This window comes from Ranitomeya variabilis, chromosome 4, assembly GCF_051348905.1.
Source record: "Ranitomeya variabilis isolate aRanVar5 chromosome 4, aRanVar5.hap1, whole genome shotgun sequence".
Taxonomy (NCBI): Eukaryota; Metazoa; Chordata; class Amphibia; order Anura; family Dendrobatidae; genus Ranitomeya; species Ranitomeya variabilis.
This window is the reverse complement of record NC_135235.1, coordinates 647,165,914-647,193,821: the sequence shown is the minus strand read 5'-3', so window position 1 is coordinate 647,193,821 and position 27,908 is coordinate 647,165,914. Positions and strand designations below refer to the sequence as shown.

The 27,908-nt window shown below is 45.5% G+C and overlaps 3 protein-coding genes across 4 annotated transcripts in view; 2 read left to right on the top strand and 1 right to left on the bottom strand.

Annotated features, from left to right (window-relative positions):
• Positions 1 to 24,145, bottom strand: part of LOC143767410 (uncharacterized) — a 599,249-nt gene extending 575,104 nt beyond the window's left edge. The window contains exon 1 of the mRNA XM_077255742.1: positions 24,001 to 24,145. The gene's annotated coding sequence lies outside the window, so the exon portion shown is untranslated. The remainder of the gene's footprint in view (positions 1 to 24,000) is intronic.
• Positions 1 to 27,908, top strand: part of LOC143767340 (uncharacterized) — a 254,994-nt gene that overhangs the window by 104,033 nt on the left and 123,053 nt on the right. The window lies entirely within an intron of this gene.
• The window catches only part of LOC143767338 (uncharacterized), a 149,485-nt gene that overhangs the window by 104,237 nt on the left and 17,340 nt on the right, over positions 1 to 27,908 (top strand). The window contains exons 2-6 of one of the 2 annotated variants that reach the window (XM_077255573.1): positions 12,395 to 12,544; positions 13,408 to 13,587; positions 13,671 to 13,794; positions 13,878 to 13,975; positions 14,171 to 14,222. In XM_077255573.1, the coding sequence (XP_077111688.1) occupies positions 12,395 to 12,544; positions 13,408 to 13,587; positions 13,671 to 13,794; positions 13,878 to 13,975; positions 14,171 to 14,222 (604 nt within the window). The remainder of the gene's footprint in view (positions 1 to 12,394; positions 12,545 to 13,407; positions 13,588 to 13,670; positions 13,795 to 13,877; positions 13,976 to 14,170; positions 14,223 to 27,908) is intronic. The other variant, XM_077255572.1, reaches the window with a different exon arrangement.

Genomic DNA, 27,908 nt, shown 5'->3' with positions numbered 1-27,908 from the left:
CTTGAATTTCCAGTGTGGATTTTGATAGGGTTTTTGTTGACCATATAAGTTACCTTTCTTTATTCTGCTATCAGTAAGCGGGCCTCTCTGTGCTAAACCTGGTTCATTTCTGTGTTTGTCATTTCCTCTTACCTCACCGTCATTATTTGTGGGGGGCTTCTATCCAGCTTTGGGGTCCCCTTCTCTGGAGGCAAGAAAGGTCTTTGTTTTCCTCTACTAGGGGTAGCTAGATTCTCCGGCTGGCGCGTGTCATCTAGAATCAACGTAGGAATGATCCCCGGCTACTTCTAGTGTTGGCGTTAGGAGTAGATATATGGTCAACCCAGTTACCACTGCCCTATGAGCTGGATTTTTGTATTCTGCAGACTTCCACGTTCCTCTGAGACCCTCGCCATTGGGGTCATAACAGTGGTGGCAGCATCATGCTAGGGGTGTGTTTCAGCTGCAGGGACAGGACAACTGCTTGCCATTGAAGGAAACATGAATACGGACAAGTACAGAGATATCCTGGATGAAAACCTTTTCCAGAGTGCTCTGGCCCTCAGCCTTGGCTGAAGATTCACCTTCTAACAAGACAATGACCCTAAGCACACAGCTAAAATAACAAAAGAGTGGCTTCAGAACAACTCTGTGACCATTCTTGACTGATCAAGCCAGAGCCCTGATCTAAACCTAATTGAGCATCTCTGGAGAGACCTGAAAATGGCTGTTCACCTACGTTCACCATCCAACCTGGTGGAACTGGAGAGGATTTGCAAGAGAGAATGGCAGAGGATCCCCAAACCCAGGTGTGAAAAACTTGTTGCATCATTCCCAAGCAGACCCATGGCTGTATTAGCTCAAAAAGGTGCTATCAAGAGCCCTGCTGCAGACTTACAGCAGGAGTTGGTGCACGTGTTACAGAAGGACAGAGAGAGAGAGAAAGGAGCGCTGCGTTGAGCTTACCTCCCGGAGTGCAGGACCTGAAACACGTGACCTCTGGGGGAGTGGACGGAGGCACAGCCAGATGCCGGGTGGCGGCGGTGATTGGTGGAGTCGGAGAGTAGTCTGAACATGCCGAAGTCAAGTCGGGAAGTCGATTTAGTGCCAAAAGGGTGAGACGTAAGCGTGGTCGGGATGTAGCAAAAAGGTCGGGGAGCCGAAGATAGCGGTGCAGTACAAATGGGGCAGACAGGAGGGAAGTTAGAGTACCAAGCCGAAGGTCAGAGAGAGAAACAGACAATAGCACAGAGTCACAAGGCAAAAATACAGAACGAGAAAACCGAGTCATACACAAGAAAGCAACCAGACAACAGTATGCAAGCACACCAGGGGGTCAGACACACAGCCAAGACAGATGTATCACTGACAAGGATCCCCAGATGAAGGCGGGTAAATATAGTCCTCCCCAAACCAGAAGGAGGCTATGCAAATTAACCCCGAGAGGACAGGGAAGGAACCCTGTCCACAACCATGACAGGTGCTTCTACTCAATACTGAGCAATGGGTCTGAATACTAGTTATGACCATGTGATAGTTCAGTTTTTCTTTTTTAATAAATTTGCAAAAATTTCAGTTTTTTTTCAGTCAAGATGGGGTGCAGAGTGTACATTAATGAGAAAAAAAATGACTTTTTTTAATTTACCAAATGGCTGCAATGAAACAAAGAATGAAAAACATAACATCAAGTCTCAGTATCAGACCTGATGGTATGTTGTTATTTTTTAACACCTTTCGGCTATATCTCAAGCTATGGCGACTTGATGGATGACCGATCTGTGGGAAGATCGATCATGTGCAAGCTTAGATAGGTCAAACGGGGTCCTCTCCGCTATTATCTTGATTGTATCAAGATATTGGGTTGCTGGTTATCCTCTTTGCCTTGTTCCTTCTATTCTTCAGACCATGATATTCTTCTTCAGTTATTGGTCTCTTCGTATCATGTGTTCAAAATGGGATGTACTAAAAAGAATGAAGAAAAGGAATGAAGAAAAAGAATGAACATAATAACTTATCGGTCCAAAGAGATGAAGAGGTATTATAGATTTCTTATGCATCTTGGATATGAAATGAACATGATTTATATGTAGACAATTGGGAAATCAACACAGATCCCATACAAACGGGTGTATATTATATTCCCTGTGCTTTACAGGTGGGGAATGAACATGGAATATATGTAGATAATAGGAGAATTAACACATATTTCATATAAACAGGTGTATATTATATTCCCTGTGCTTTATAGGTGGGGAATGAACATGAAATACATGTAGATAATAGAAGAATGAACACATATCCCATATAAACAGATGTATATTACATTCCCTGAGCTTTATAGGTGGGGAATGAACATGAAATATACAGCATATTTCATGTTTATTCCCCACCTATCAAACACAGGGAATATGATATGCACCTGTTTATATGGGGAATGTGTTCATTCTCCTATTATCTACATATATTCCATGTTCATTCCCCACATATCACGCTCAGGGAATATAATATACACCTGTTTATATGGGGAGTGTGTTCATTCTCCTATTATCTACATATATTCCATGTTCATTCCCCACATATCACGCTCAGGGAATATAATATACACCTGTTTATATGGGGAGTGTGTTCATTATCCTATTATCTACATATATTCCAGAAATACGTACGTACGTCCAGAAATAAAGCCATACTTGTCACTCTAAGGATCACCAAACTACGACTTGCCTATTTTGAACTGGAGGTACTAAAAAGAATGAAGAAAAGGAATAAAGAAAAAGAATGAACATAATAACTTATCGGTCCAAAGAGATGAAGAGGTATTATAGATTTCTTATGCATCTACATATAAATCATGTTCATTTCATATCCAAGATGCATAAGAAATCTATAATACCTCTTCATCTCTTTGGACCGATAAGTTATTATGTTCATTCTTTTTCTTCATTCCTTTTCTTCATTCTTTTTAGTACATCCCCTTTATTTCTTCCAAAATTTATATTTTTTGCTCTTCTTGCCATCCATGGTATTGATAACATCCTTGTCCAGCAGCACATTTCAAAAGCTTTTCTTCTTCTCTCTTGTGTCTTTATAGTCCAGGTTTCATATCTATAAGTTACTACGGAAAAGACCAAACTATACATGATCTATGTTTTCATCACCAGTGAAATGTTCCTCGATGTGAAAATCTTGTCCAGTATCTTCATTTTTTATTTGCCCATAGCTATTCTCCTATTGACTACAGATGTTGTCGTTGCATTTTGAGATATCATTGAATTGAGTTAGTCCTTAACAACTTCCAGTTCATCACTGTCCATCTCAAATGTGTCCCATTCATACCCGGCAGTAGTCAATAACTTTTGTCTTCTTTGTATTGAGTAGTAGTCCCATGTTTGAGCTTTCCCTCTTGACACTCCGTAGTAAGTCTTTCATCCCATCCACTGATGTTATGTATCGTTATTGATTTTTATGAGCATTTCTAATACTCAAGTTCACAATAAAAAGGTAAGTTCAGTTGTGTTATACTGTGCAAATTGTCTCTTCAGAGAGTAAGAGAACTAAAACTCTGGTGCCACTTACTGTAAGTAGCAATTCTAAGTGACACCTGTATTTTAGTCCTTTTCCTCTCTGGATGCGCAATTTGCATATTAAATTTCCCAGAGTAGCATTGCATAGCCTGTAAGTCTCCTTAAGCTACATGTTACTCTCCACAAGGAGAAATGTTACCCCATAGATCAGGAGAACCTTTTTTCTGTCAGGTGCCATTTGAATATTTATACCTTGATTCGGGGGCCATACAAAATTATCACCTTGAAATTTATTTTGCTTTATTTCGTCAAACATTTAATTAACTCACCCCTAATATGATGGTTGGAACTGCTTCTCTCTGATGATGTTGCTGCTTGCAACTATTTTTCCAGATTTGCATCGGTCTGGATCACAGTCGACTCTTTGCGATGAATTTTGAAAAGAACTCGCAGGAATACTTTCTGAACACAAATGTATATTACACTAAGTCTCCACACATTGGAGAATTCGTCACTGCTGATGTAAGATTTATAGTAGTTAAAGAGTGGGAGTGACTGTAGTCTATACATAACATAAGAAATACTGAGACTGCTGTATATACATCACATAGGAAATGTTGGAGCTGGGGGCATATATATCACAGGAGGGGTTGGGGGCATATACATCACAGGAGAGGCTTGGGGCAGATACATCACAATAGAGGCTGCCGCTGAATTTAATGGGTCTGAACCTTGTGATCCTGAGCTCGAGCCCTGCTTTTCCCAGAAAACTGCTTGGGGCAAGAAAATAGAACAATGCAGGCCTGAGACTGCCCGTGGACCAGAAGTTCCCCACCCTTTCCTTAGATAGCATCGTACTATAATATAGAAATGAGATCTACTTATCTTATTTGTCCCCTGATAATTTTATGTTTTTAATTTTGCATTTTTTTCCATTTTTGTACATGTGTTTTAAATGATGATCATGCTATTCTTCCTCTGTTACGCGGTTTTGTCAGGTGCTCTATTAAGTGGAGTCTAAACTACCAGTGTGGAAGTAACACTTTCATTTAGATATGGGCTTTAAAAAGATCTACTTGCGCAAAATGAGTTGCATTAAGGTACCGTCACACTAAGCGACGCTGCAGCGATAGCGACAGCGATGCCGATCGCTGCAGCGTCGCTGTTTGGTCGCTGGAGAGCTGTCACACAGACCGCTCTCCAGCGACCAACGATGCCGAGGCCCCCGGGTAACCAGGGTAAACATCGGGTTGCTAAGCGCAGGGCCGCGCTTAGTAACCCGATGTTTACCCTGGTTACCAGCGTAAAAGTTAAAAAAACAAACAGTACATACTCACCAGCGCGTCCCCCAGCCTCTGCTTCCTGACGCTGACTGAGCTCCGGCCCTAACAGCACAGCGGTGACGTCACCGCTGTGCTTTCACTTTCAGTTTAGGGCCGGCGCTCAGTAAGAGTCAGGAAGCAGAGGCTGGGGGACGCGCAGGTGAGCATGTACTGTTTGTTTTTTTACATTTTACGCTGGTAACCAGGGTAAACATCGGGTTACTAAGCGCGGCCCTGCGCTTAGTAACCCGATGTTTACCCTGGTTACCAGTGTAAAATATCGCTGGTATGGTTGCTTTTGCTGTCAAACACGGCGATACACGGCGACCTAGCGACCAAATAATGTGCAGACCTTCTAGCAGCGACCAGCAATTTCACAGCGGGATTCTGATCGCTGCTGCGTGTCAAATACAGCGATATCGCTCCCTAGGACGCTGCAACGTCACAGATCGCTGGCGACGTTGCTTAGTGTGACGGTACCTTTAAGGAAAGCTAGTGGATTTGATTCTTATCTGTTTTTATCCTGTTGCACTTGTAAAATAAAATTACCGTACCATGTTTTTTTGAAAGTTTACCGGTGATGCTGGATTTTTTTTCTATTTATACGATCATGAGTCTCCATGTACCTGGAGTTTAGTATACAAGTATACATCTACAAGTTGAGCTAGGCTTTGGAATATATTTTATCCAAAAGTGAACTGTTGTAGCGTCTCCTCAACTACCGCTCAGTGTGTGACTGTAAATTCTTACATCTGTGATATACAGCAGACACAGCACCTGTATTAGTTTTTTTTTTTTTTTTTTTTCACAGTGCCAACAAGCAAGGGTAGTAATAAACCACTTATTGCATATTTTAAATCCAAATTCTGAATTCAAGGCTTGTTTCTGTTTGTAAATGAGTTGGATCCCTGTGTTTTGAGAGCTGCCGTATTTTTAAAGATAAATCTCCCTAATTCTGAAACTTAAACACAAGTATTTAACTACCAAACTAAGAGCATTATGCCAAATATTTTTTTGAGCCCCATCATTGCATCAGTAGTCTGATATTAGATGCTTACGTACGCCACTTGAATACAGCAGCCACTTGGACATGCTTGCTGTTGGTACATGATTCTACCTAGATTTTTGGTAGACTTGATAAAAAAGCATTTGTTATTGCCTAGTCAGTTTGTGGTTAGCAAACCACCTGTGGATCGCACAAAAATTGGATCATTTTTTGACTTCTAGTCGAGAGGTTATTATTTTTTGGATAAAATAAAATCCAGCTCACCGTGATTGCAACTTGAGTGTGTTCTGATCCCAGAAGCGCCTTGTCAAGGTGTGGAAAATGCAAAAATTAAGAGACTCCAGCTCCTTGAACTTAAGGTACCGTCACACTAAACGATATCGCTAGCGATCCATGACGTTGCAGCGTCCTGGATAGCGATATCGTTGTGCTTGACACGCAGCAGCGATCAGGATCCTGCTGTGATATCGCTGGTCGTTGAAGAAAGTTCAGAACTTTATTTGGTCGTCAGATCGCCGTGTATCGTCGTGTTTGACACCAAAAGCAACGATACCAGCGATGTTTTACAGTGGTAACCAGGGTAAATATCGGGTTGCTAAGCGCAGGGCCGCGCTTAGTAACCCGATGTTTACCCTGGTTACCAGTGTAAAATGTAAAAAAACAAACAGTACATACTCACCTTCGCATCCCCCGGCGTCCGCTTCCCACACTGACTGAGCGCCAGCCGTAAGTGAAAGTACAGCACAGCGGTGACGTCACGGCTCTGCTGTTAGGGCCGGGCTCAGTCAGTGCAGGAAGCGGACGCCGGGGGATCGCGAAGGTGAGTATGTAGTGTTTGTTTTTTTTTACATTTTACGCTGGTAACCAGGGTAAACATCGGGTTACTAAGCGCGGCCCTGCGCTTAGCAACCCGATGTTTACCCTGGTTACCCGGGGACCTCAGCATCGTTGGTCGCTGGAGAGCGGTCTGTGTGACAGCTCTCCAGCGACCAAACAGCGACGCTGCAGCGATCGGCATCGTTGTCTGTATCGCTGCAGCGTCGCTAAGTGTGACGGTACCTTTAGCATTTTAAAATCTGTTGTAATGAATAAGTGATATGCAAACATTAACCCCTTCATGACATGTGCCGTACTAGTACCGCGCATGTCGTGTCTCCCCCTTTCATGTGGGCTCAGGTGTTGAGCCCACATCTTTTCCATCATGTCAGCTGTTTTGAACAGCTGACATGTGCCCAGAACAGCTGGGGGTGGAATCACAATCCACCCGTGGCTGTTAACCCATTAAATGTTGTTGTCAAACTCTGACAGCGACATTTACCGTGCGCTTCCAGCAATCGCAAAGGAAATCACAACCATCAGTGACCCGGGATCGCGGGTCACTAATGGGTTGGCATGACAACCAGAGGTCTCCTGCAGACCTCTATGGTTGTCACTGCCGGATTGTTATGACGCCGCCCAGTGGACAGTGCTCATAGCAAGTCAGCAATTCTGCTACATACAGGCGATCTGATCATCACCTGTATGTAGCAGAGCCGATCAGGTTATGGCAACTTCTAGCCTCCCATGGAGACTATTGAAGCATCCCAAAAGTAAAAAATAAAAAAGAAGTTTTTAAAAATATATAAAAAAATATATAAAAATTCAAATCACCAAACTTTTGCACCATTCAAAATAAAACCATAAACAATCAAATATACACATATTTAGTGTCACCGCGTTCACAATTGCCCAATCTATCAGTATAAAAAAAGAATTAACCCGATGGCTAAATGGCGTAACAAAAAAAGGTCAAAATGCTAGAATTTTTTGGGTCGCCTCAGCATTGCATTAAAATGCAATAACGGGCAATCAAAAGTTCATATCTGCACCAAAATGGTATAATTAAAAACATCAACTCGGCACGCAAAAAATAAGCCCTCACCCAACCCCAGATCATGAAAAATGGAAAAATATAAAAGTTGAAATCACCCCTCTTTTTCCCCATTAAAAATAAATCAATAAAAAAAAAATCAAACATACACATATTTGGAATCACCACATTTAGAATCGCCTGATCTATCAAGTTATAGAAAAAATTAATCCGATCGGCAAACAGCGTATCGAAAACAAAAGTCAAAACCCCAGAATTAAATTTTTTTGGTCGCCACAACACTTCATTAAAATTCAATAACGGGTGATCAACAGACCATATACACACCAAAATGGTATTATTAAAAACGTCAGCTCAGCATGCAAAAAATTAGCCCTAACCTTGCCCCAGATCTTGAAAAATGGAGACACTATGGGTCTCGGAAAATGAAGCAATTTTTTTTTTTTAACAAATTTTGGATTTTTTTTTTCACCATTTAAATAAAAAAGTGGTGCTTCCATGTATCGACTTATTGGCTATCCCTGACAACACTACGTGCTGCTTCTTTATATGTTTAACTCCTTCATGATGGAACCCCTTTTTCGTTTTTGCATCTCTGTTTTTTGCTCCCCTTCTTCCCAGAGCCATAACTTTTTTATTTTTCCATCAATATGGCCATGTGAGGGCTTTTTTTTTTTTTTTGCAGGATAAGTTGTACTTTTGAACGACACCATTGGTTTTACCATATCGTGTACTAGAAAATGGGGGAAAAAATTCCAAGTGCGGTGAAATTGCAAAAAAAGTGCAATACCACAACTGTTTTTTGGATTTTTCCTTACCATGTTCACCAAATGCTAAAATTGACCTGCCAATATGATTCTCCAGGTCATTATGAGTTCATAACATCCAACACCGTGGAGACACCATCGCATGTTTCTCAACGCAGTGATCCAGAACACTGCCCCCATCCCTTATGGGAAATATGCAAATGCATGTAGAAAAGCCGCGGAGACACCATCACGTGTTTCTCAACGCAAGCAATGAATAGCCAGGTCTTTCACCGGGAAGGAACAACCATGGGAAGGGCAGCATCCAATAAAGGAAAACTACCAATCCCAAAACATGGTGTTGGATGTTTTGATCTCCCCGAGGTCATTCATCCTTATGTTTATAGTCTTTTCACTAGGCACTGCTCCTAATAGCCAGTTTCCTACTCCACACTGATGAGGGGCAAATACCCTGAAACAGCTGTCTGTGGATGGATACCATGTTTTGGCATAGGTGGTTTTCCTTTATTGGATGCTGCCCTTCCCGTGGTTGTTCCTTCCCAGTGAAAGACCTGGCTAATCATTGCTTGCGTTGAGAAACACGTGATTGTGTCTCTGCGGCTTTTCTACATGCATTTGCATATTTCCCATAAGGGATGGGGGCAGTGTTCTGGATCACTGCGTTGAGAAACACGTGATGGTGTCTCCGCCGTGTTGGATGTTTAAGCCTTTTCACTAGGCACTGCTCCTAATAGCCAGTTTTCTACTCCACACTGATGAGGGGCAAATACCCCGAAACAGCTGTCTGTGGATGGACACCATGTTTTGGCATAGGTGGTTTTCCTTTATTGGATGCTGCCCTTCCCGTGGTTGTTCCTTCCCGGTGAAAGACCTGGCTATTCATTGCTTGCGTTGAGAAACACGTGATGGTGTCTCTGTGGCTTTTCTACATGCATTATGAGTTCATAGACACCAAACATGTCTAGGTTCTTTTTTATCTAAGTGGTGAAAAAAAATTCCAAAGTTTGCAAAAAAAATTTTTTTAATGATACCACTTTTGTGCAGATATGTTCTTTTTATCGCCCGTTATTGCATTATAATAATGATTTTATAATGATTTTTTTCTCACTACACCATTTATCGATCAGGTTAATCCTTTTTTATCTATCTATTGGGCGATTCTGAATGCAGCGATACCAAATATGTGTAGGTTTGATTTTTTTTTTATTATTGTTTTATTTTGAATGGGGCAAAAGGGGGATGATTTGAACTTTATGTTTTTTTATTTTTTTATATTTTTTTATATTTTTTAAAACGTTTTTCTTTAAGTTTTGGCATGCTTCAGTAGCCTCCATGGGAGGCAAGAAGCTGCCATAGCTCAATCGGCTCTGCTACATAGAGGCGATGCTCAGATCGTCTCTATGTAGAAGAATTACAGACTTGCTATGAGCGCCGACCACTGGGTGATGCTCATTGCAATCCGGCAACAACAACCATAGATGTCCAAAGGAGACCCCTGCTTGCCAACGTACCGATGACCCCCGATCACGTATCCTGTGTCTAGCGTGTGTGACTAGTTTGTATGTATCCTGTGCCTAGCGTGTGACTGGTTTGTATGTATCCTGTGCCTAGCGTGTGTGACTGATGTGTATGTATCCTGTGCCTAGCGTGTGACTGGTGTTTATGTATCCTTTGCCTAGCATGTGACTGGTGTGTATGTATCCTGTGCTTAGCGTGTGACTGGTGTGTATGTATCCTGTGCCTAGCGTGTGACTGGTGTGTATGTATCCTGTGTCTAGTGTGTGACTGGTGTGTATGTATCCTGTGCCTAGTGTGTGACTGGTGTGTATGTATCCTGTGTCTAGTGTGTGACTGGTGTGTATGTATCCTGTGCCTAGTGTGTGACTGGTGTGTATGTATCCTGTGTCTAGTGTGTGACCGGTGTGTATGTATCCTGTGTCTAGTGTGTGACCGGTGTGTATGTATCCTGTGTCTAGTGTGTGACTGGTGTGTATGTATCCTGTGTCTAGTGTGTGACTGGTGTGTATGTATCCTGTGTCTAGTGTGTGACTGGTGTGTATGTATCCTTTGCCTAGCGTGTGACTGGTGTGTATGTATCCTGTGCTTAGCGTGTGACTGGTGTGTATGTATCCTGTGCTTAGCGTGTGACTGGTGTGTATGTATCCTGTGCCTAGCGTGTGACTGGTGTGTATGTATCCTGTGTCTAGTGTGTGACTGGTGTGTATGTATCCTGTGCCTAGCGTGTGACTGGTGTGTATGTATCCTGTGTCTAGTGTGTGACTGGTGTGTATGTATCCTGTGTCTAGTGTGTGACTGGTGTGTATGTATCCTGTGTCTAGTGTGTGACTGGTGTATGTATCCTGTGTCTAGCGTGTGACTGGTGTGTATGTATCCTGTGCCTAGCGTGTGACTGGTGTGTATGTATCCTGTGTCTAGTGTGTGACTGGTGTGTATGTATCCTGTGTCTAGTGTGTGACTGGTGTATGTATCCTGTGTCTAGTGTGTGACTGGTGTGTATGTATCCTGTGTCTAGTGTGTGACTGGTGTGTATGTATCCTGTGTCTAGCGTGTGACTGGTGTGTATGTATCCTGTGCCTAGTGTGTGACTGGTGTGTATGTATCCTGTGTCTAGTCTGTGACTGGTGTGTATGTATCCTGTGTCTAGTGTGTGATTGGTGTGTATGTATCCTGTGTCTAGTGTGTGACCGGTGTGTATGTATCCTGTGTCTAGTGTGTGACTGGTGTGTATGTATCCTGTGTCTAGTGTGTGACTGGTGTGTATGTATCCTGTGTCTAGTGTGTGACTGGTGTGTATGTATCCTGTGTCTAGTGTGTGACCGGTGTGTATGTATCCTGTGTCTAGTGTGTGACTGGTGTGTATGTATCCTGTGTCTAGTGTGTGACTGGTGTGTATGTATCCTGTGTCTAGTGTGTGACTGGTGTGTATGTATCCTGTGTCTAGTGTGTGACTGGTGTGTATGTATCCTGTGTCTAGTGTGTGACCGGTGTGTATGAATCCTGTGTCTAGTGTGTGACCGGTGTGTATGTATAATGTGTCTAGTGTGTGACTGGTGTGTATGTGTCATATTTCTAGTGTCTGTATGTGGAACATGTCTAATTAATACAATCTTTCTGTGCTTATAGAATATCATAGTTCTTGGCAGCACTTGTCTCGTTTACACAAAATTATCTGCTGCCGATAAGGATGTTTTTAAATCAAGCGTAAAAATCATTGCACCCAATATATGAGCGGTTTGCTGGTTTGTCAGCTGATTGTTTGGACAGGTATAGAGTTTTTAAAAAAATCCCTCATTATCAGCTTGACTAGATTGATGATAAGGGAAGACTCTGCAGCTAAGACCCCTTAAGTATGTTGGGCCCCTAGAATGATTTTCTCTGGTGGGCCCAATCTGCTCCAGTCCGACGCTGCAGCAAGTCATGTATCTGTCTCCCTCGAAATATAAAATGTTTGACCGTACTATTTAGGTAGCCTATAAAGTCTGATACTACAGTAGGTTATTAAATCTTCTGTTGGTTACCATCCGTTTTTCTCTAGCAAGATAGGTTGAAGTCATTTGGACATTAAAAAAAGTTGTACTTGCATTATAGAGCTCAAAATGTGTTTAATTGACTCCAAAAGGAGATCTGAGTTCTATGAATATTTTCCAGGCAATTTGACGCTTTTTATTTGTGATTAGTGTAGTAAATTTATTCACCGCAAATCAAAATTTTGAAGAAAATTTGGCAAAAGCAAATTTGGATTTCAGACGATGGAATCAGTTTCCACTTGGAAGCTATTTTCAGTAACCACACTTTGATTACTCTTAATTGATGGTAGTAAACATCTATACAAATTATGTCATCTGTTTCCCCTTTATTATCATTAGTAATTATTTGATGTTACATTGGCTCATCTCTCCATTCAGGTACCTACAATATTAGATACTTTCAATGGAACTCTTCTATACAAGAGAATTTTTCCGATTGACTGGTCAAAGATGTATAGGGACAAGGACAAGATGACGGAGAAGATGTTACACCTCACCTTAGAGATCCTCTTCTGGCTTACTGGAGAGGTGAGAGATTCTGATGACGTCACATTTAGTGTTGAGCGATACCTTCCGATATTTGAAAGTATCGGTATTGGATTGGATCGGCCGATATCCAAAAAATATCAGATATCGCCAATACCGATAGCCGATACCAATACAAGTCAATGGGACACAAATATCGGAAGTGATCCTGGATGGTTCCCAGGGTCTGAAGGAGAGGAAACTCTCCTTCAGGCCCTGGGATCCATATTCATGTAAAAAATAAAGAATAAAAATAAAAAATATGGATATACTCACCCTTGGTCGAGCCCTGGCTGTCACCGCTGCAAGCGTTTGCCTCCGATCCTAAGAATGCAGAGTGAAGGACCTTCGATGACGTCGCGGCTTGTGATTGGTCGCGTGACCGCTCATGTGACCGCTCACGCGACCAATCACAAGCCGCGACGTCATCGCAGGTCCTACACTCACTGCATTCTTAGGAACGGAGGCTGCCGGTTGCACCGCTGAGGTCCAGGGTCTGTCGGAGGGGTGAGTATATCCATATTTTTTATTTTTATTCTTTATTTTTTACATGAATATGGATCCCAGGGCCTGAAGGAGAGTCTCCTCTCCTCCAGACCCTAGGAACCATACGCACCGCACACGCCTGGGAACTTATAGGAACTTCCGATTCCGATTTCCGATATCACAAAAATATCGGAACTCGGTATCGGAATTCCGATACAGCGAATATCGGCCGATACCCGATACTTGCAGTATCGGAATGCTCAACACTAGTCACATTACATCATTCTTGTCTATGGGAATAAAAGACAGACAGAACTGGAGCGGTGAGGAATATGGAAATGTCTGTTGGGACATTTATTAATGTGTCTCTCCATAACCAGAATTACACAGTGGCAAAGAAGACCTCTAGTGATCGCTGTCAGGCCCCTGTGTCTGAAGGATGGGGAAAAACCCTGAGCCCAATCATGGAGCCTACACCTCACGCCCGATTACTTGAGGACATCAATGACCCGAAGATCTTAGAACTCGCCTACATGATGATTCATCTGCTGACTGAAGAGGTGACACTGCTGGTAATGCTGGTACATTATACAGTAACGCTATGGAGGGATCGGGGGGATGACGGTATCATTGTATGTGTCAGGTTCCTATAAGGTGTCAGGATGTCGCCATCTATTTCTCCATGGAGGAGTGGGAGTATTTAGAAGAACACAAGGATCTGTACAAGGACATCACGATGGAGGTTCCCCAGCCTCTCACATCACCAGGTAATAGACAGGACTAAATACGCATGGCCTTTAATTATCTGTATGTAAAAAATGAATTCAGTCACTGGCTGTGTTTCCTCCAGTTCTATCCAGTAAGAGGACAACACCAGAGAGATGTCCCCGACCTCTTCTTCCACAGGACTGTAAACAAGAAAATACCAATGTTCCTCTGGATCATCAGGTAGATGGAGAGAAGGTGTCATGAGATCTCCCCTATGATGTGTAGAAGGCTGTGAAGGTCTTGTGCTCAGTCTTGTTTTTTCCACCAGTGTTATGCTGTATACTTGTGTAATGAGAACGGTGGAGATGGCAGGATTAGAGCTGATTAAGGATGTGATTCTCAATCTATATTTGACTTTTAAAATATTTGTTTCAGGGTAGAATTGATGTGCAATGTAAAGAGGAGATTCTTAAAGATGATGACTCCGGTGAGTAGTAACCACTAAACGTAGATAAGTCACAGATTGTACTTTCACATAGAAGCCATTTTGCCTCTGTAGAATGTCTGGCTGAATCTCAGCTATCTAATTCTGAATTTGGGGAGGGATTTTATGTAGGAGAGCCATTTCATCAGATGAATGTGCATGAACAGCCTTACAAATAAGAAAAAGGATAAAGTATGCCCAAGCTTTCTGCCTTTCTACTGGTACAAATAATGTGTAGCCATTAGGAAAAGATTTAGATCTGTCGATCACATTAATCCCAAGGAGATATCAAGTGGGAAATATCTTTTTGCTTGAACCTTTCTGTTACTGCCTGGTGCATCCTCAAGTCATCCTCGAGTCATCAGACAATAACACTTTTTCACTTAGTTCTGCAGTCAGTGTTACACTTAAGAACCCATCCTCCCTAGCTGATTCACCGTATAATGTTGGTAAATTACCGTAATGGAGCGCCCACAGACGCAGGGCCGCGGGGCACTCAGTACCGGGCCTCTCAGTCTTGGTCTTGAGGTTGTCACGGTGGCCTGACCCGGTCCGTGACCCTGCTAAGGGGCGTCCAATTAACGGTGGTGGTTCGTGGTGCGAGGAAATAACGAGGACACAGGGTTGCAGTCTCTTTACCTCTTTACTGTAGGCTTCAGGATCCGCAATCCAGAGCACTGCTAACAGGGCTGGCTGAGACCGGCCGGTCCGAAGGCACCTCCAGAGTTCCCTTCACAGGTGGAAATCAGTGCCTCCCTTCTAGCGCCTGTGTGTTGTAGTACTTCCCTACTGAGCACCACGGGATAGTCCTCACAACTGTTGTGTCTGTTCTGATGTTCTTCCTCACAATTCTCGTTTCTATGCTGATGTTCTTCTCCGTCCCCCAGATAATATGGCTAGGACTCACCCGTATGACGGGTAGGCCTGGAGTTCTTCCGGGACCCTAGTGTCGCCCCTCTCCCACAATTGCCCCCTATGTCTGCTTAGGTGATTTAGGTGAGACAGCCAACCTATAATTAACTGTCCTGCCGCTGTTTGAAGTAATGCTTGGAGCCCAATACTTCCTCGGCGTTCCAGCCACCGGCGACGCGCCTCAGTAGGATGTTGCCGATCTCGGGGCATGACTCCTACTGGTATTATCTCCTTTTTGCTGTGATCTCGTTTCTCACTGCTTCACAATAAACCTCGCTTCTTGTCCTTTCTTAAGATACCACCGCAAATCAGTGCAGGCGCGGTTCCGTAACGTTCTGTTCTGTTCGCTAGGCCTCTGTCAGGATCCCACCCCTGACAGGGACCTCCCTGGATCTTCTCAAGCAACCCCTTCTCTCACTAGGTGTTGCCTGGGCAAAAACCAGTCAGCTTCTCTCTCACTTTCTATCCAACCCCCAGTTTTACCAGATTGTGAGGAGTGGCCTAATGCATAGTACCCTTAGCTCCCCCTGGAGGCCAGACGGTGAAGTGTATTGGTGCCTGTGTTACCTGGTCAGGTGAACTCCTTTGGTGCCATCAGACGTACCATCACTCCCCTTAGTGGCAGAGCGATGTTACTGCAACGACCAGGTCTCTGGGGTGCTGCACTCCCCCCCGGTTAAATCCAGTACTCCTGGACTGGGAAGAAAACAACAATACATATCAGAAAAAAGACATACAAATTTTTTTAAAATGCTTTGAACAAGTGCGATTTTTAACAGTGCTTCCCTTTATGGGAGGTGAGGACTCTTAAACGTTACAAAACAGGAACATGGTTAAATATTTTAAATAACACACTATAAATAACTTCTATTACCCAGCCGGGTATTCTACTAAGTGAAAATTCTGAACAATAATTTAACCTTGCCTTTAAGGACGTATAAGCTGGATCCACTAAAGGCTTACTATAAAACTCTATAATATAAATTAACTTTTTGTCACTTCTCTTTTCTAAGTACAACACTTTCCTATTGACTCTCTGATTCGTCTAATGCAGGACCGCCTATCTATCTGCCCAGGCCTACTGCCTCTCTCCCAATTCACAGTATAAATTTGGTCAACCATCTCTCTATGGTTTTCAGGAGGACTCCCTAACCTCTACAGGTTTGTTTTTCCCTGAAATTCAGCTTTCAGTTCTTTCCTGTCCTCAGTCTTTTAATAACATTATTAAACATTTGCGATAACTAACTAACTAACTACACATTACTTGCCGCATACAACATTATTACTGTTCACTTTCTTTTAAGGCAACATTACACATTAGGTGCAACTAGTGAACTTCCCCTTTAAGAGGGAACCAAGTCTCTTTGAGGTAGTGCAACTTCTCAAGTTGCAAGTCTGTGTACAGCAGGAACTCATGTGCTGTTTCCAGAAACAGTTTCTTCGAAAAGAGTCCCTTTTCTTGTAAAACCAGTAGGGGGCACCCTTAATAGGGTGCAAACTATTTACAAAGCAGTTTGTGAACCATTCACCGTCCATGATTCGGCAGTCTTTGTAACATGGGTGAACAAGGAGCAAAAAGGAAAATAAAAGCAAAAATAAAAAGCAATAGGGATCCCTGGTAAATGAAGGGATCCCTTTAAGAATAACCCTAGTCAGGTTGAAAGCAGCAAAAAAAACAGGAAAACTGACAGTTAACTATTTACATACTCGTGGTTCCGAGGTTTATCCTTACAGGAGGTTACACTGCATCAGCTGGTGACGGAAATTCTCCGGCCGGTAAGGCTGCGGTCCTCTGTCCTCGGCGGATGCAGGATCGGTATCATTGGTTGGTCTCCCAGACACGGTCAGATCACCCGGTGTCTGGATTCGAATGTTAGCGGTGGTTGCAAGTTCAGTAGCGGCGATAATACACACCGTGGCGACAGTAGTGGCTTTGGTCAAATCCGGGTTAGTCGTAGTCGGGACAGCAGGTGTCGCTACTACCGGCTCGCATCGTTGGACGTCTCGAGCGCACCACCCCTGCGCACTCCGGTGGCGAGTGTAGGTCACCTGGTCCCCTTTACATGGCAGCTGATTATCACATCTATTGCGGAACGGGGTTTTTACATTGTAGCTGGTAAAGAAGATTTCAGTCGGCAGTCCCAGTTCTTGTATGGAGCCCCAACCCCGCTTCGGGTGAAAGGCTAGTACAGTCCCCTGCCTTACCGGGTTCCTCTTATTGGGTTCATTCTTTGGTCTCTGCACTCTTGGTGGGTCATTTGGTTCTGTCTCTTTTTGGTTTTGCCATTGTCGAATTAAGCATTGCTTATACTGTTCCCAGGTGAGCGCAGCAATGCTGAGGCCCTCCTGCCTGGCCCCATCCGGCCCGATTTGTGGGGTGTCCCACTGGAAGATCACCCCCTCTGAGCTCACATCTAGCGGTTTCCCCATCGTTGTTGGTAACGGAGGCACCAGCTTCTCCATGGTGCCTGGGGTCAGCACTACCAGCTCAGCGGTAAAAACTCGGTTATTGTCGGGCTGGGGAGCGGTCACGGGAGCAGGAGCGGTCGGGGGAGCAGGAGCGGTCGGGGGAGCAGGGACGCTTTCCATACCTGCGTCTGATGTGATTCCACCGATGTCGATCTGTTCCGTTGACAAGGACGCTGGAATCGTCTGCAGCCCGGACCACGGTTCTTCCAGGGCGTCCTCCAAACACGGTTCCGCCTTCCATGGCTGCGCATCTGCTGGCTCCGTGGTTGGGATAGGTGGACTCGGCTCCTCCGCCAGCGGCTCCAAGGAGTTCGGGTCCCTCAGCTGCGGCGGGTTCGGGTCCGCCTCTAGCCGGTGGAGACAACCCGGGATCGCTGCGTCGTTGCTCAGGTACTCGCTGGTCACCTTCGCTGTCTCGAGGTCAGTAGTTGCAACATGCACCTGGCTCCGCCATTTCTTGGGGGTCGGGCTTCGGCTTGCCTGAGTTCCCGCGGTTGCACACCAGGGGGTGGTTCTTCTCTGCTTCGGGGCAGGTCGTCAATTTGCAGCAATAGTCGGAGGGGGCGGTCGCTACTTTTGGCGCCGCTTTGATAGTCTCCTCCCAAGGCACACCCTTCTTCTTCCTCTGCGCTCCTGTTGTGAATTTGCTTTTTGCTCCCTCTAGTGGTTACTAGTTTTTTGACTCTGGTTTTTCTGTCATTCCTTTTATCCGCACCTGGGTCGTTAGTTAGGGGTGTTGCTATATAAGCTCCCTGGACCTTCAGTTCAATGCCTGGCAACGTAGTTATCAGAGCTAGTCTGCTGTGCTCTTGTCTACCGATCCTGGTTCCAGTTATATCAGCTAAGTCTGCCTTTTGCTTTTTGCTATTTGTTTTGGTTTTGTATTTTTGTCCAGCTTGTTCCAAATCTACATCCTGACCTTTGCTGGAAGCTCTAGGGGGCTGGTGTTCTCCCCCCGGACCGTTAGACGGTTCGGGGGTTCTTGAATTTCCAGTGTGGATTTTGATAGGGTTTTTGTTGACCATATAAGTTACCTTTCTTTATTCTGCTATCAGTAAGCGGGCCTCTCTGTGCTAAACCTGGTTCATTTCTGTGTTTGTCATTTCCTCTTACCTCACCGTCATTATTTGTGGGTATTGATGCTACACCATTGGCAGCAAATAAACCGCAGTATTGGACACAGGTTACCATGTGCATGACTCCTGAACACCGCGAGGTGATACGTTTCCTGGTTTTACATAAAATGCATGATTTGGTCGTTTTAGGGCTGCCATGGTTACAGACCCATAATCCAGTCCTGGACTGGAAGGCTATGTCAGTCTCAAGTTGGGGCTGTCGTGGTATTCATGAGGATTCCCTGCCTGTGTCTATTGCTTCTTCTACGCCTTCGGAAGTTCCGGAGTATTTGTCTGATTATCAGGATGTCTTCAGTGAGTCTGAGTCCAGTGCACTGCCTCCTCATAGGGACTGTGACTGTGCTATAGATTTGATCCCAGGCAGTAAATTTCCTAAGGGAAGACTGTTTAATCTGTCGGTACCTGAACATACCGCTATGCGTTCATATATCAAGGAGTCTCTGGAGAAAGGACATATTCGTCCGTCTTCTTCCCCTCTTGGTGCGGGATTCTTTTTTGTGGCAAAAAAGGACGGATCTTTGAGACCTTGTATTGATTATCGGCTTTTAAATAAGATCACTGTCAAATTTCAGTATCCTTTACCGCTGTTGTCTGACTTGTTTGCCCGGATTAAGGGTGCCAAGTGGTTCACCAAGATAGACCTTCGTGGTGCGTACAACCTTGTGCGCATTAAGCAAGGTGATGAATGGAAAACCGCATTCAATACGCCCGAAGGTCATTTTGAGTACTTGGTGATGCCTTTTGGGCTCTCCAATGCGCCTTCAGTTTTTCAGTCCTTTATGCATGACATTTTCCGGAAGTATCTGGATAAATTTTTGATTGTTTATCTGGATGATATTTTGGTTTTTTCTGATAATTGGGATTCGCATGTGGAGCAGGTCAGGTTGGTCTTTAAAATTTTGCGTGAAAATTCTTTGTTTGTCAAGGGCTCAAAGTGTCTCTTTGGTGTACAGAAGGTTCCCTTTTTGGGGTTCATTTTTTCCCCTTCTGCTGTGGAGATGGACCCAGTCAAGGTCCGAGCTATTCTTGATTGGACTCAGCCCTCGTCAGTTAAGAGTCTTCAGAAGTTCTTGGGCTTCGCTAACTTCTACCGTCGTTTTATCGCTAATTTTTCTAGCATTGTGAAACCTTTGACGGATATGACCAAGAAGGGCTCCGATGTAGCTAACTGGGCTCCTGCTGCCGTGGAGGCTTTCCAGGAGTTGAAACGCCGGTTTACTTCGGCGCCTGTTTTGTGCCAGCCTGACGTCTCACTTCCCTTTCAGGTTGAGGTGGATGCTTCGGAGATTGGGGCAGGGGCCGTTTTGTCGCAGAGAGGCCCTGGTTGCTCTGTTATGAAACCTTGTGCCTTTTTCTCTAGGAAGTTTTCGCCTGCCGAGCGAAATTATGATGTGGGCAATCGGGAGTTGTTGGCCATGAAATGGGCATTTGAGGAGTGGCGTCATTGGCTCGAGGGTGCTAAGCATCGTGTGGTGGTCTTGACTGATCACAAAAATCTGATGTATCTCGAGTCTGCTAAACGCCTTAATCCGAGACAGGCCCGCTGGTTATTGTTTTTCTCCTGCTTTGATTTTGTTGTCTCGTATTTACCAGGTTCAAAGAATGTGAAGGCCGATGCTCTTTCTAGGAGCTTTGTGCCTGATGCTCCTGGAGTCGCTGATCCTGTTGGTATTCTTAAAGATGGAGTTATCTTGTCAGCTATTTCTCCGGATCTGCGACGTGTGTTGCAGAGATTTCAGGCTGATAGGCCTGAGTCTTGTCCACCTGACAGACTGTTTGTCCCGGATAAGTGGACCAGCAGAGTCATTTCCGAGGTTCATTCCTCGGTGTTGGCAGGTCACCCGGGAATTTTTGGCACCAGAGATCTGGTGGCCAGGTCCTTTTGGTGGCCTTCCTTGTCAAGGGATGTGCGGTCATTTGTGCAGTCCTGTGGGACTTGTGCTCGAGCTAAGCCTTGCTGTTCTCGTGCCAGCGGTTTGCTCTTGCCCTTGCCTGTCCCGAAGAGACCTTGGACACATATCTCCATGGATTTCATTTCTGATCTTCCGCTATCTCAGGGCATGTCCGTTATCTGGGTGATATGTGATCGCTTCTCCAAGATGGTCCATTTGGTTCCTTTGCCTAAGCTGCCTTCCTCTTCCGATCTGGTTCCTGTGTTTTTCCAGAACGTGGTTCGTTTGCACGGCATCCCTGAGAATATTGTGTCAGACAGAGGATCCCAGTTCGTTTCCAGGTTCTGGCGATCCTTTTGTAGTAGGATGGGCATTGATTTGTCGTTTTCGTCTGCTTTCCATCCTCAGACTAATGGACAGACGGAGCGAACCAATCAGACTTTGGAGGCTTATTTGAGGTGTTTTGTCTCTGCTGATCAGGACGATTGGGTGACATTCTTGCCGTTGGCTGAGTTTGCCCTTAATAATCGGGCTAGTTCCGCCACCTTGGTTTCGCCTTTTTTCTGCAACTCTGGTTTCCATCCTCGCTTTTCTTCGGGTCATGTGGAGCCTTCTGACTGTCCTGGGGTGGATTCTGTGGTGGATAGGTTGCAGCAGATCTGGAATCATGTGGTGGACAACTTGAAGTTGTCACAGGAGAAGGCTCAGCGCTTTGCCAACCGCCGCCGCGGTGTGGGTCCCCGACTACGCGTTGGGGATTTGGTATGGCTTTCTTCCCGCTTTGTTCCTATGAAGGTCTCCTCTCCCAAATTTAAACCTCGTTTTATTGGGCCTTACAAGATATTGGAAATCCTTAATCCTGTATCTTTTCGTCTGGATCTTCCTGTGTCGTTTGCTATTCACAATGTATTTCATAGGTCCTTGTTGCGGCGGTACATTGTGCCGGTAGTTCCTTCTGCTGAGCCTCCTGCTCCGGTGTTGGTTGAGGGCGAGTTGGAGTACGTGGTGGAGAAGATCTTGGATTCTCGCCTCTCCAGGCGGAGGCTTCAGTACCTGGTCAAGTGGAAGGGCTATGGTCAGGAGGATAATTCCTGGGTGGTCGCCTCTGATGTTCATGCGGCCGATTTAGTTCGTGCCTTTCATGCCGCTCATCCTGATCGCCCTGGTGGTCGTGGTGAGGGTTCGGTGACCCCTCACTAAGGGGGGGGGTACTGTTGTGAATTTGCTTTTTGCTCCCTCTAGTGGTTACTAGTTTTTTGACTCTGGTTTTTCTGTCATTCCTTTTATCCGCACCTGGGTCGTTAGTTAGGGGTGTTGCTATATAAGCTCCCTGGACCTTCAGTTCAATGCCTGGCAACGTAGTTATCAGAGCTAGTCTGCTGTGCTCTTGTCTACCGATCCTGGTTCCAGTTATATCAGCTAAGTCTGCCTTTTGCTTTTTGCTATTTGTTTTGGTTTTGTATTTTTGTCCAGCTTGTTCCAAATCTACATCCTGACCTTTGCTGGAAGCTCTAGGGGGCTGGTGTTCTCCCCCCGGACCGTTAGACGGTTCGGGGGTTCTTGAATTTCCAGTGTGGATTTTGATAGGGTTTTTGTTGACCATATAAGTTACCTTTCTTTATTCTGCTATCAGTAAGCGGGCCTCTCTGTGCTAAACCTGGTTCATTTCTGTGTTTGTCATTTCCTCTTACCTCACCGTCATTATTTGTGGGGGGCTTCTATCCAGCTTTGGGGTCCCCTTCTCTGGAGGCAAGAAAGGTCTTTGTTTTCCTCTACTAGGGGTAGCTAGATTCTCCGGCTGGCGCGTGTCATCTAGAATCAACGTAGGAATGATCCCCGGCTACTTCTAGTGTTGGCGTTAGGAGTAGATATATGGTCAACCCAGTTACCACTGCCCTATGAGCTGGATTTTTGTATTCTGCAGACTTCCACGTTCCTCTGAGACCCTCGCCATTGGGGTCATAACACGCTCCCCGTGGCGCTGCAATGGCGGCGGTTTTTGGCGGTAACTTTTGGCGGCAAGTGGCAATCCACAGTCTTTGCAATAAATCACAGTTCAAGCACAATTCAGTCACAGTTCCAAGGCACACATGACCTGATTCTTCAGGCTTAAGTAGATCCTGTTTGTGATGCCAAGTTTGGAGCGCCCCCAGACACAGGGCCGCGGGGCACTCAGTACCGGGCCTCTCAGTCTCGGTCTTGGGGTTGTCACGGTGGCCTGACCCGGTCCGTGACCCTGCTAAGGGGCGTCCAATTAACGGTGGTGGTGCGTGGTGCGAGGAAATAACGAGGATACAGGGTTGCAGTCTCTTTACCTCTTTACTGTAGGCTTCAGGATCCGCAATCCGGAGCACTGCTAACAGGGCTGGCTGAGACCGGCTGGTCCGAAGGCACCTCCAGAGTTCCCTTCACAGGTGGAAATCAGTGCCTCCCTTCTAGCGCCTGTGTGTTGTAGTACTTCCCTGCTGAGCACCACGGGATAGTCCTCACAACTGTTGTGTCTGTTCTGATGTTCTTCCTCACAACTCTCGTTTCTATGCTGATGTTCTTCTCCGTCCCCCAGATGATATGGCTAGGACGCACCCGTATGACGGGTAGGCCTGGAGTTCTTCCGGGACCCTAGTGTCGCCCCTCTCCCACAATTGCCCCCTATGTCTGCTTAGGTGATTTAGGTGAGACAGCCAACCTATAATTAACTGTCCTGCCGCTGTTTGAAGTAATGCTTGGAGCCCAATACTTCCTCGGCGTTCCGGCCACCGGCGACGCGCCTCAGTAGGATGTTGCCGATCTCGGGGCACGACTCTTACTGGTATTATCTCCTTTTTGCTGTGATCTCGTTTCTCACTGCTTCACAATAAACCTCGCTTCTTGTCCTTTCTTAAGATAGGACCTCCCTGAATCTTCTCAAGCAACCCCTTCTCTCATTAGGTGTTGCCTGGGCAAAACCCAGTCAGCTTCTCTCTCACTTTCTATCCAATCCCCAGTTTTACCAGATTGTGAGGAGTGGCCTAATGCATAGTACCCTTAGCTCCCCCTGGAGGCCAGACGGTGAAGTGTATTGGTGCCTGTGATACCTGGTCAGGTGAACTCCTTTGGTGCCATCAGATGTACCATCACTCCCCTTAGTGGCAGAGCGATGTTACTGCAACGACCAGGTCTCTGGGGCGCTGCAGTAACACTGCAGTTTCAAATATGTAAAGCTGTAGTAGTTCTAGGCAAATCAATGAAATGTTGGATCTTCCCAAAATTGACCTCATTTTAAAACTTCTAAGTAATATCTGATTTTAAAATTATTGCCTGCACAGACACACTTTTTTCAAATTGTTTTCACTCTCAGTTCTCTAAATTGGAAAGAAAGCAAAAATCATATACACTCACCGGCCACTTTATTAGGTACACCTGTCCAACTTCTTGTTAACACTTAATTTCTAATCAGCCAATCACATGGCGGCAACTCAGTGCATTTAGGCATGTAGACATGGTCAAGACAATCTCCTGCAGTTCAAACCGAGCATCAGTATGGGGAAGAAAGGTGATTTGAGTGCCTTTGAACGTGGCATGGTTGTTGGTGCCAGAAGGGCTGGTCTGAGTATTTCAGAAACTGCTGATCTACTGGGATTTTCACGCACAACCATCTCTAGGGTTTACAGAGAATGGTCCGAAAAAGAAAAAAAATCCAGTGAGCGGCAGTTCTGTGGGCGGAAATGCCTTGTTGATGCCAGAGGTCAGAGGAGAATGGGCAGACTGGTTCGAGCTGATAGAAAGGCAACAGTGACTCAAATCGCCACCCGTTACAACCAAGGTAGGCCTAAGAGCATCTCTGAACGCACAGTGCGTCGAACTTTGAGGCAGATGGGCTACAGCAGCAGAAGACCACACCGGGTACCACTCCTTTCAGCTAAGAACAGGAAACTGAGGCTACAATTTGTACAAGCTCATCGAAATTGGACAGTAGAAGATTGGAAAAACGTTGCTTGGTCTGATGAGTCTCGATTTCTGCTGCGACATTCGGATGGTAGGGTCAGAATTTGGCGTAAACAACATGAAAGCATGGATCCATCCTGCCTTGTATGGAGCATCTTTGGGATGTGCAGCCGACAAATCTGCGGCAACTGTGTGATGCCATCATGTCAATATGGACCAAAATCTCTGAGGAATGCTTCCAGCACCTTGTTGAATCTATGCCACGAAGAATTGAGGCAGTTCTGAAGGCAAAAGGGGGTCCAACCCGTTACTAGCATGGTGTACCTAATAAAGTGGCCGGTGAGTGTATATCAAGGACCGGCCAAAATCTGGGCTGCGGTCCTTTTACTATCCAAAGGGGTTGCCTATGCTCCGCTCATTTCCTATTTTATATACTTTATGTATGTACCGTATTTTTCTCTTTATAACACGCACCGGATTATAAAACTCATCACAAATTTTGAGGAGATACCGTATATACTCGAGTATAAGCCGACCCGAGTATAAGCCGACCCCCCTAATTTTGCCACAAAAAACTGGGAAAACTTATTGACTCGAGTATAAGCCTAGGGTGGAAAATGCTGCAGCTACCGGTGAATTTCAAAAATAAAAATAGATGCTCCATACTGTTCATTATGGCCCCATAGCTGTGCCATATAGTGCTCTGCACCATTATTGCCCCATAGCTGTGCCATATAGTGCTCTGCACCATTCATTATTGCCCCATAGCTGTGCCATATAGTGCTCTGCACCATTATTGCCCCATAGCTGTGCCATACAGTGCTCTGCACCATTATTGCCCCATAGCTGTGCCATATAGTGCTCCGCACCGTCCATTATTGCCCCATAGCTGTGCCATACAGTGCTCTGCACCATTATTGCCCCATAGCTGTGCCATATAGTGCTCTGCACCGTCCATTATTGCCCCATAGCTGTGCCATACAGTGCTCTGCACCATTATTGCCCCATAGCTGTGCCATACAGTGCTCTGCACCATTATTGCCCCATAGCTGTGCCATATAGTGCGATGCACCATTATTGCCCCATAGCTGTGCCATACAGTGCTCTGCACCATTATTGCCCCATAGCTGTGCCATACAGTGCTCTGCACCATTATTGCCCCATAGCTGTGCCATACAGTGCTCTGCACCATTATTGCCCCATAGCTGTGCCATATAGTGCTCTGCACCATCCATAATTGCCCCATAGCTGTGCCATACAGTGCTCTGCACCGTTATTGCCTCATAGCTGTGCCATACAGTGCTCTGCACCATTATTGCCCCATAGCTGTGCCATACAGTGCTCTGCACCATTATTGCCCCATAGCTGTGCCATATAGTGCTCTGCACCATTGCCCCATAGCTGTGCCATATAGTGCTCTGCACCGTCCATTATTGCCCCATAGCTGTGCCATATAGTGCTCTGCACCATTATTGCCCCATAGCTGTGCCATATAGTGCTCTGCACCATTGCCCCATAGCTGTGCCATATAGTGCTCTGCACCGTCCATTATTGCCCCATAGCTGTGCTGCTGCTGCTGCAATAAAAATAATAAAACACATACTCACCTCTCTTGCAGCTCCTCGGCGCCATCTTCCCGGCGTCTCTCTGCACTGACTGATCAGGCAGAGGGCGGCGCGCACACTATATGCGTCATCGCGCCCTCTGACCTGCACAGTCAGTGAGGAGAGAGAGACGCCGGGAAGATGGAGACAGCGCCCGGCGTGTGGAACGCGGACAGGTGACTATGTAATACTTACCTGCTCCCAACGTCCCGCTCCTTCCCCCTGCCTGTCTTCGGTGCCGCAGCCTCTTTCTCTATCAGCGGTCACCGGCACCGCTTCATTAGAGAAATGAATAGGCGGCTCCGCCCCTATGGGAGGTGGAGCCGCCTATTCATTTCTCTAATGAGCGGTCCCACGTGACCGCTCAGGGGAAGAGGCTGCGGCACCCGGAGACCGTGGGACGGGCAGGGGGAGCGACAGGATCGCCGGAACTAGGTAAGTATATGACAGTCCTCACCCGCCGACCCCACCACCGATCATGACTCGAGTATAAGCCGAGGGGGCACTTTCAGCCCAAAAATTTGGGATGAAAATCTCGGCTTATACTCGAGTATATACGGTAGATAGAAAAAAAACCTTTTTTTTAATAAAATGCTGGTGCTTCTTATAATCCATGCATCTTATTGCTTACCGGGGGTGGTGGCTGCGGTGGAGCAGGGTCTCGGGGTCGCCGCTGGAGGAGGCAAGAGTGGAGCGTTGCTGCACGCCGCAGGCTGGGATGAGGGGGTGCTCGGATGTGCGGTGCGGCGCATTGCTGCGGGTGTTCAGTCCTGCGGGTGTTCGGTGCTGCGGGGGCTCTGCCGACATCTTGTGAAAGCCAAGAGACCCCGCAGGTACTTTGTTTCCTATGCGGTGGACTGGACTTCGGGAAAATGGCTGCTAGCCAGGGGCAGCGCATGCGCAGATGGAAATCTCAGCACCAAGATCTCGGGAGATGAGATCTCAGCGCTAAGATCTCATCTCCTGGGCCGAGCCGAGTTAACTTACGCTTACTGGTAGCGTGCCAGAAATCCTGCCCATCAGTGACCCCGTCACATGATCGCGGGTCACCGATGGATTGGCATGACAACCAGAGGTCCAGCAGACCTCTACGGTGGTCGGTGCTCATAGCAAGTGAGCATTTCTGCTACACACAGGCGATCTGATCATCGCCTGTGTGTAGCAGAAGTGATAGGACAGCTGCGGCTTCTAGTCTCCCATGGAGACTATTGAAGCATGCAAAAAGTTTAAAAAAAAAAAGTTTTAAAAATTAAAAGTTCAAATCACCCCTCTTTCGCCCCATTCAAAATAAAACAATGAAAAAAATTCAAACATACACATATTTGGTATCACCACATTCAGAATCGCCAGATCTATCAAGCTATAAAAAGAATTAATCCGATAGGTAAACGGCATAGTGAAAACAAAAGTCAAAACCCCAGAATTACGTTTTTTGGTCACCGCAACATTTCATTAAAATGCAATAACGGATGATCAACAGATCATATACACACCAAAATGGTATCATTAAAAACGTCAGCTCGGCACGCAAATAATAAGCCCTCACCTGGCCCCAGATCACGAAAATTGGAGATACTACTGATCTCGGTAAATGCCACATTTTTTTTCTTTTTTTTTAACAAACTTTGGATTTTTTTTCACCACTTAAATAAAAAAGAACCTAGAAATATTTGATGTCCATGAACTCGTAATGACCTGGAGAATCATAATTGCAGGTCAGTTTTAACATTTGGTGAACAAGAAAGACAGCAG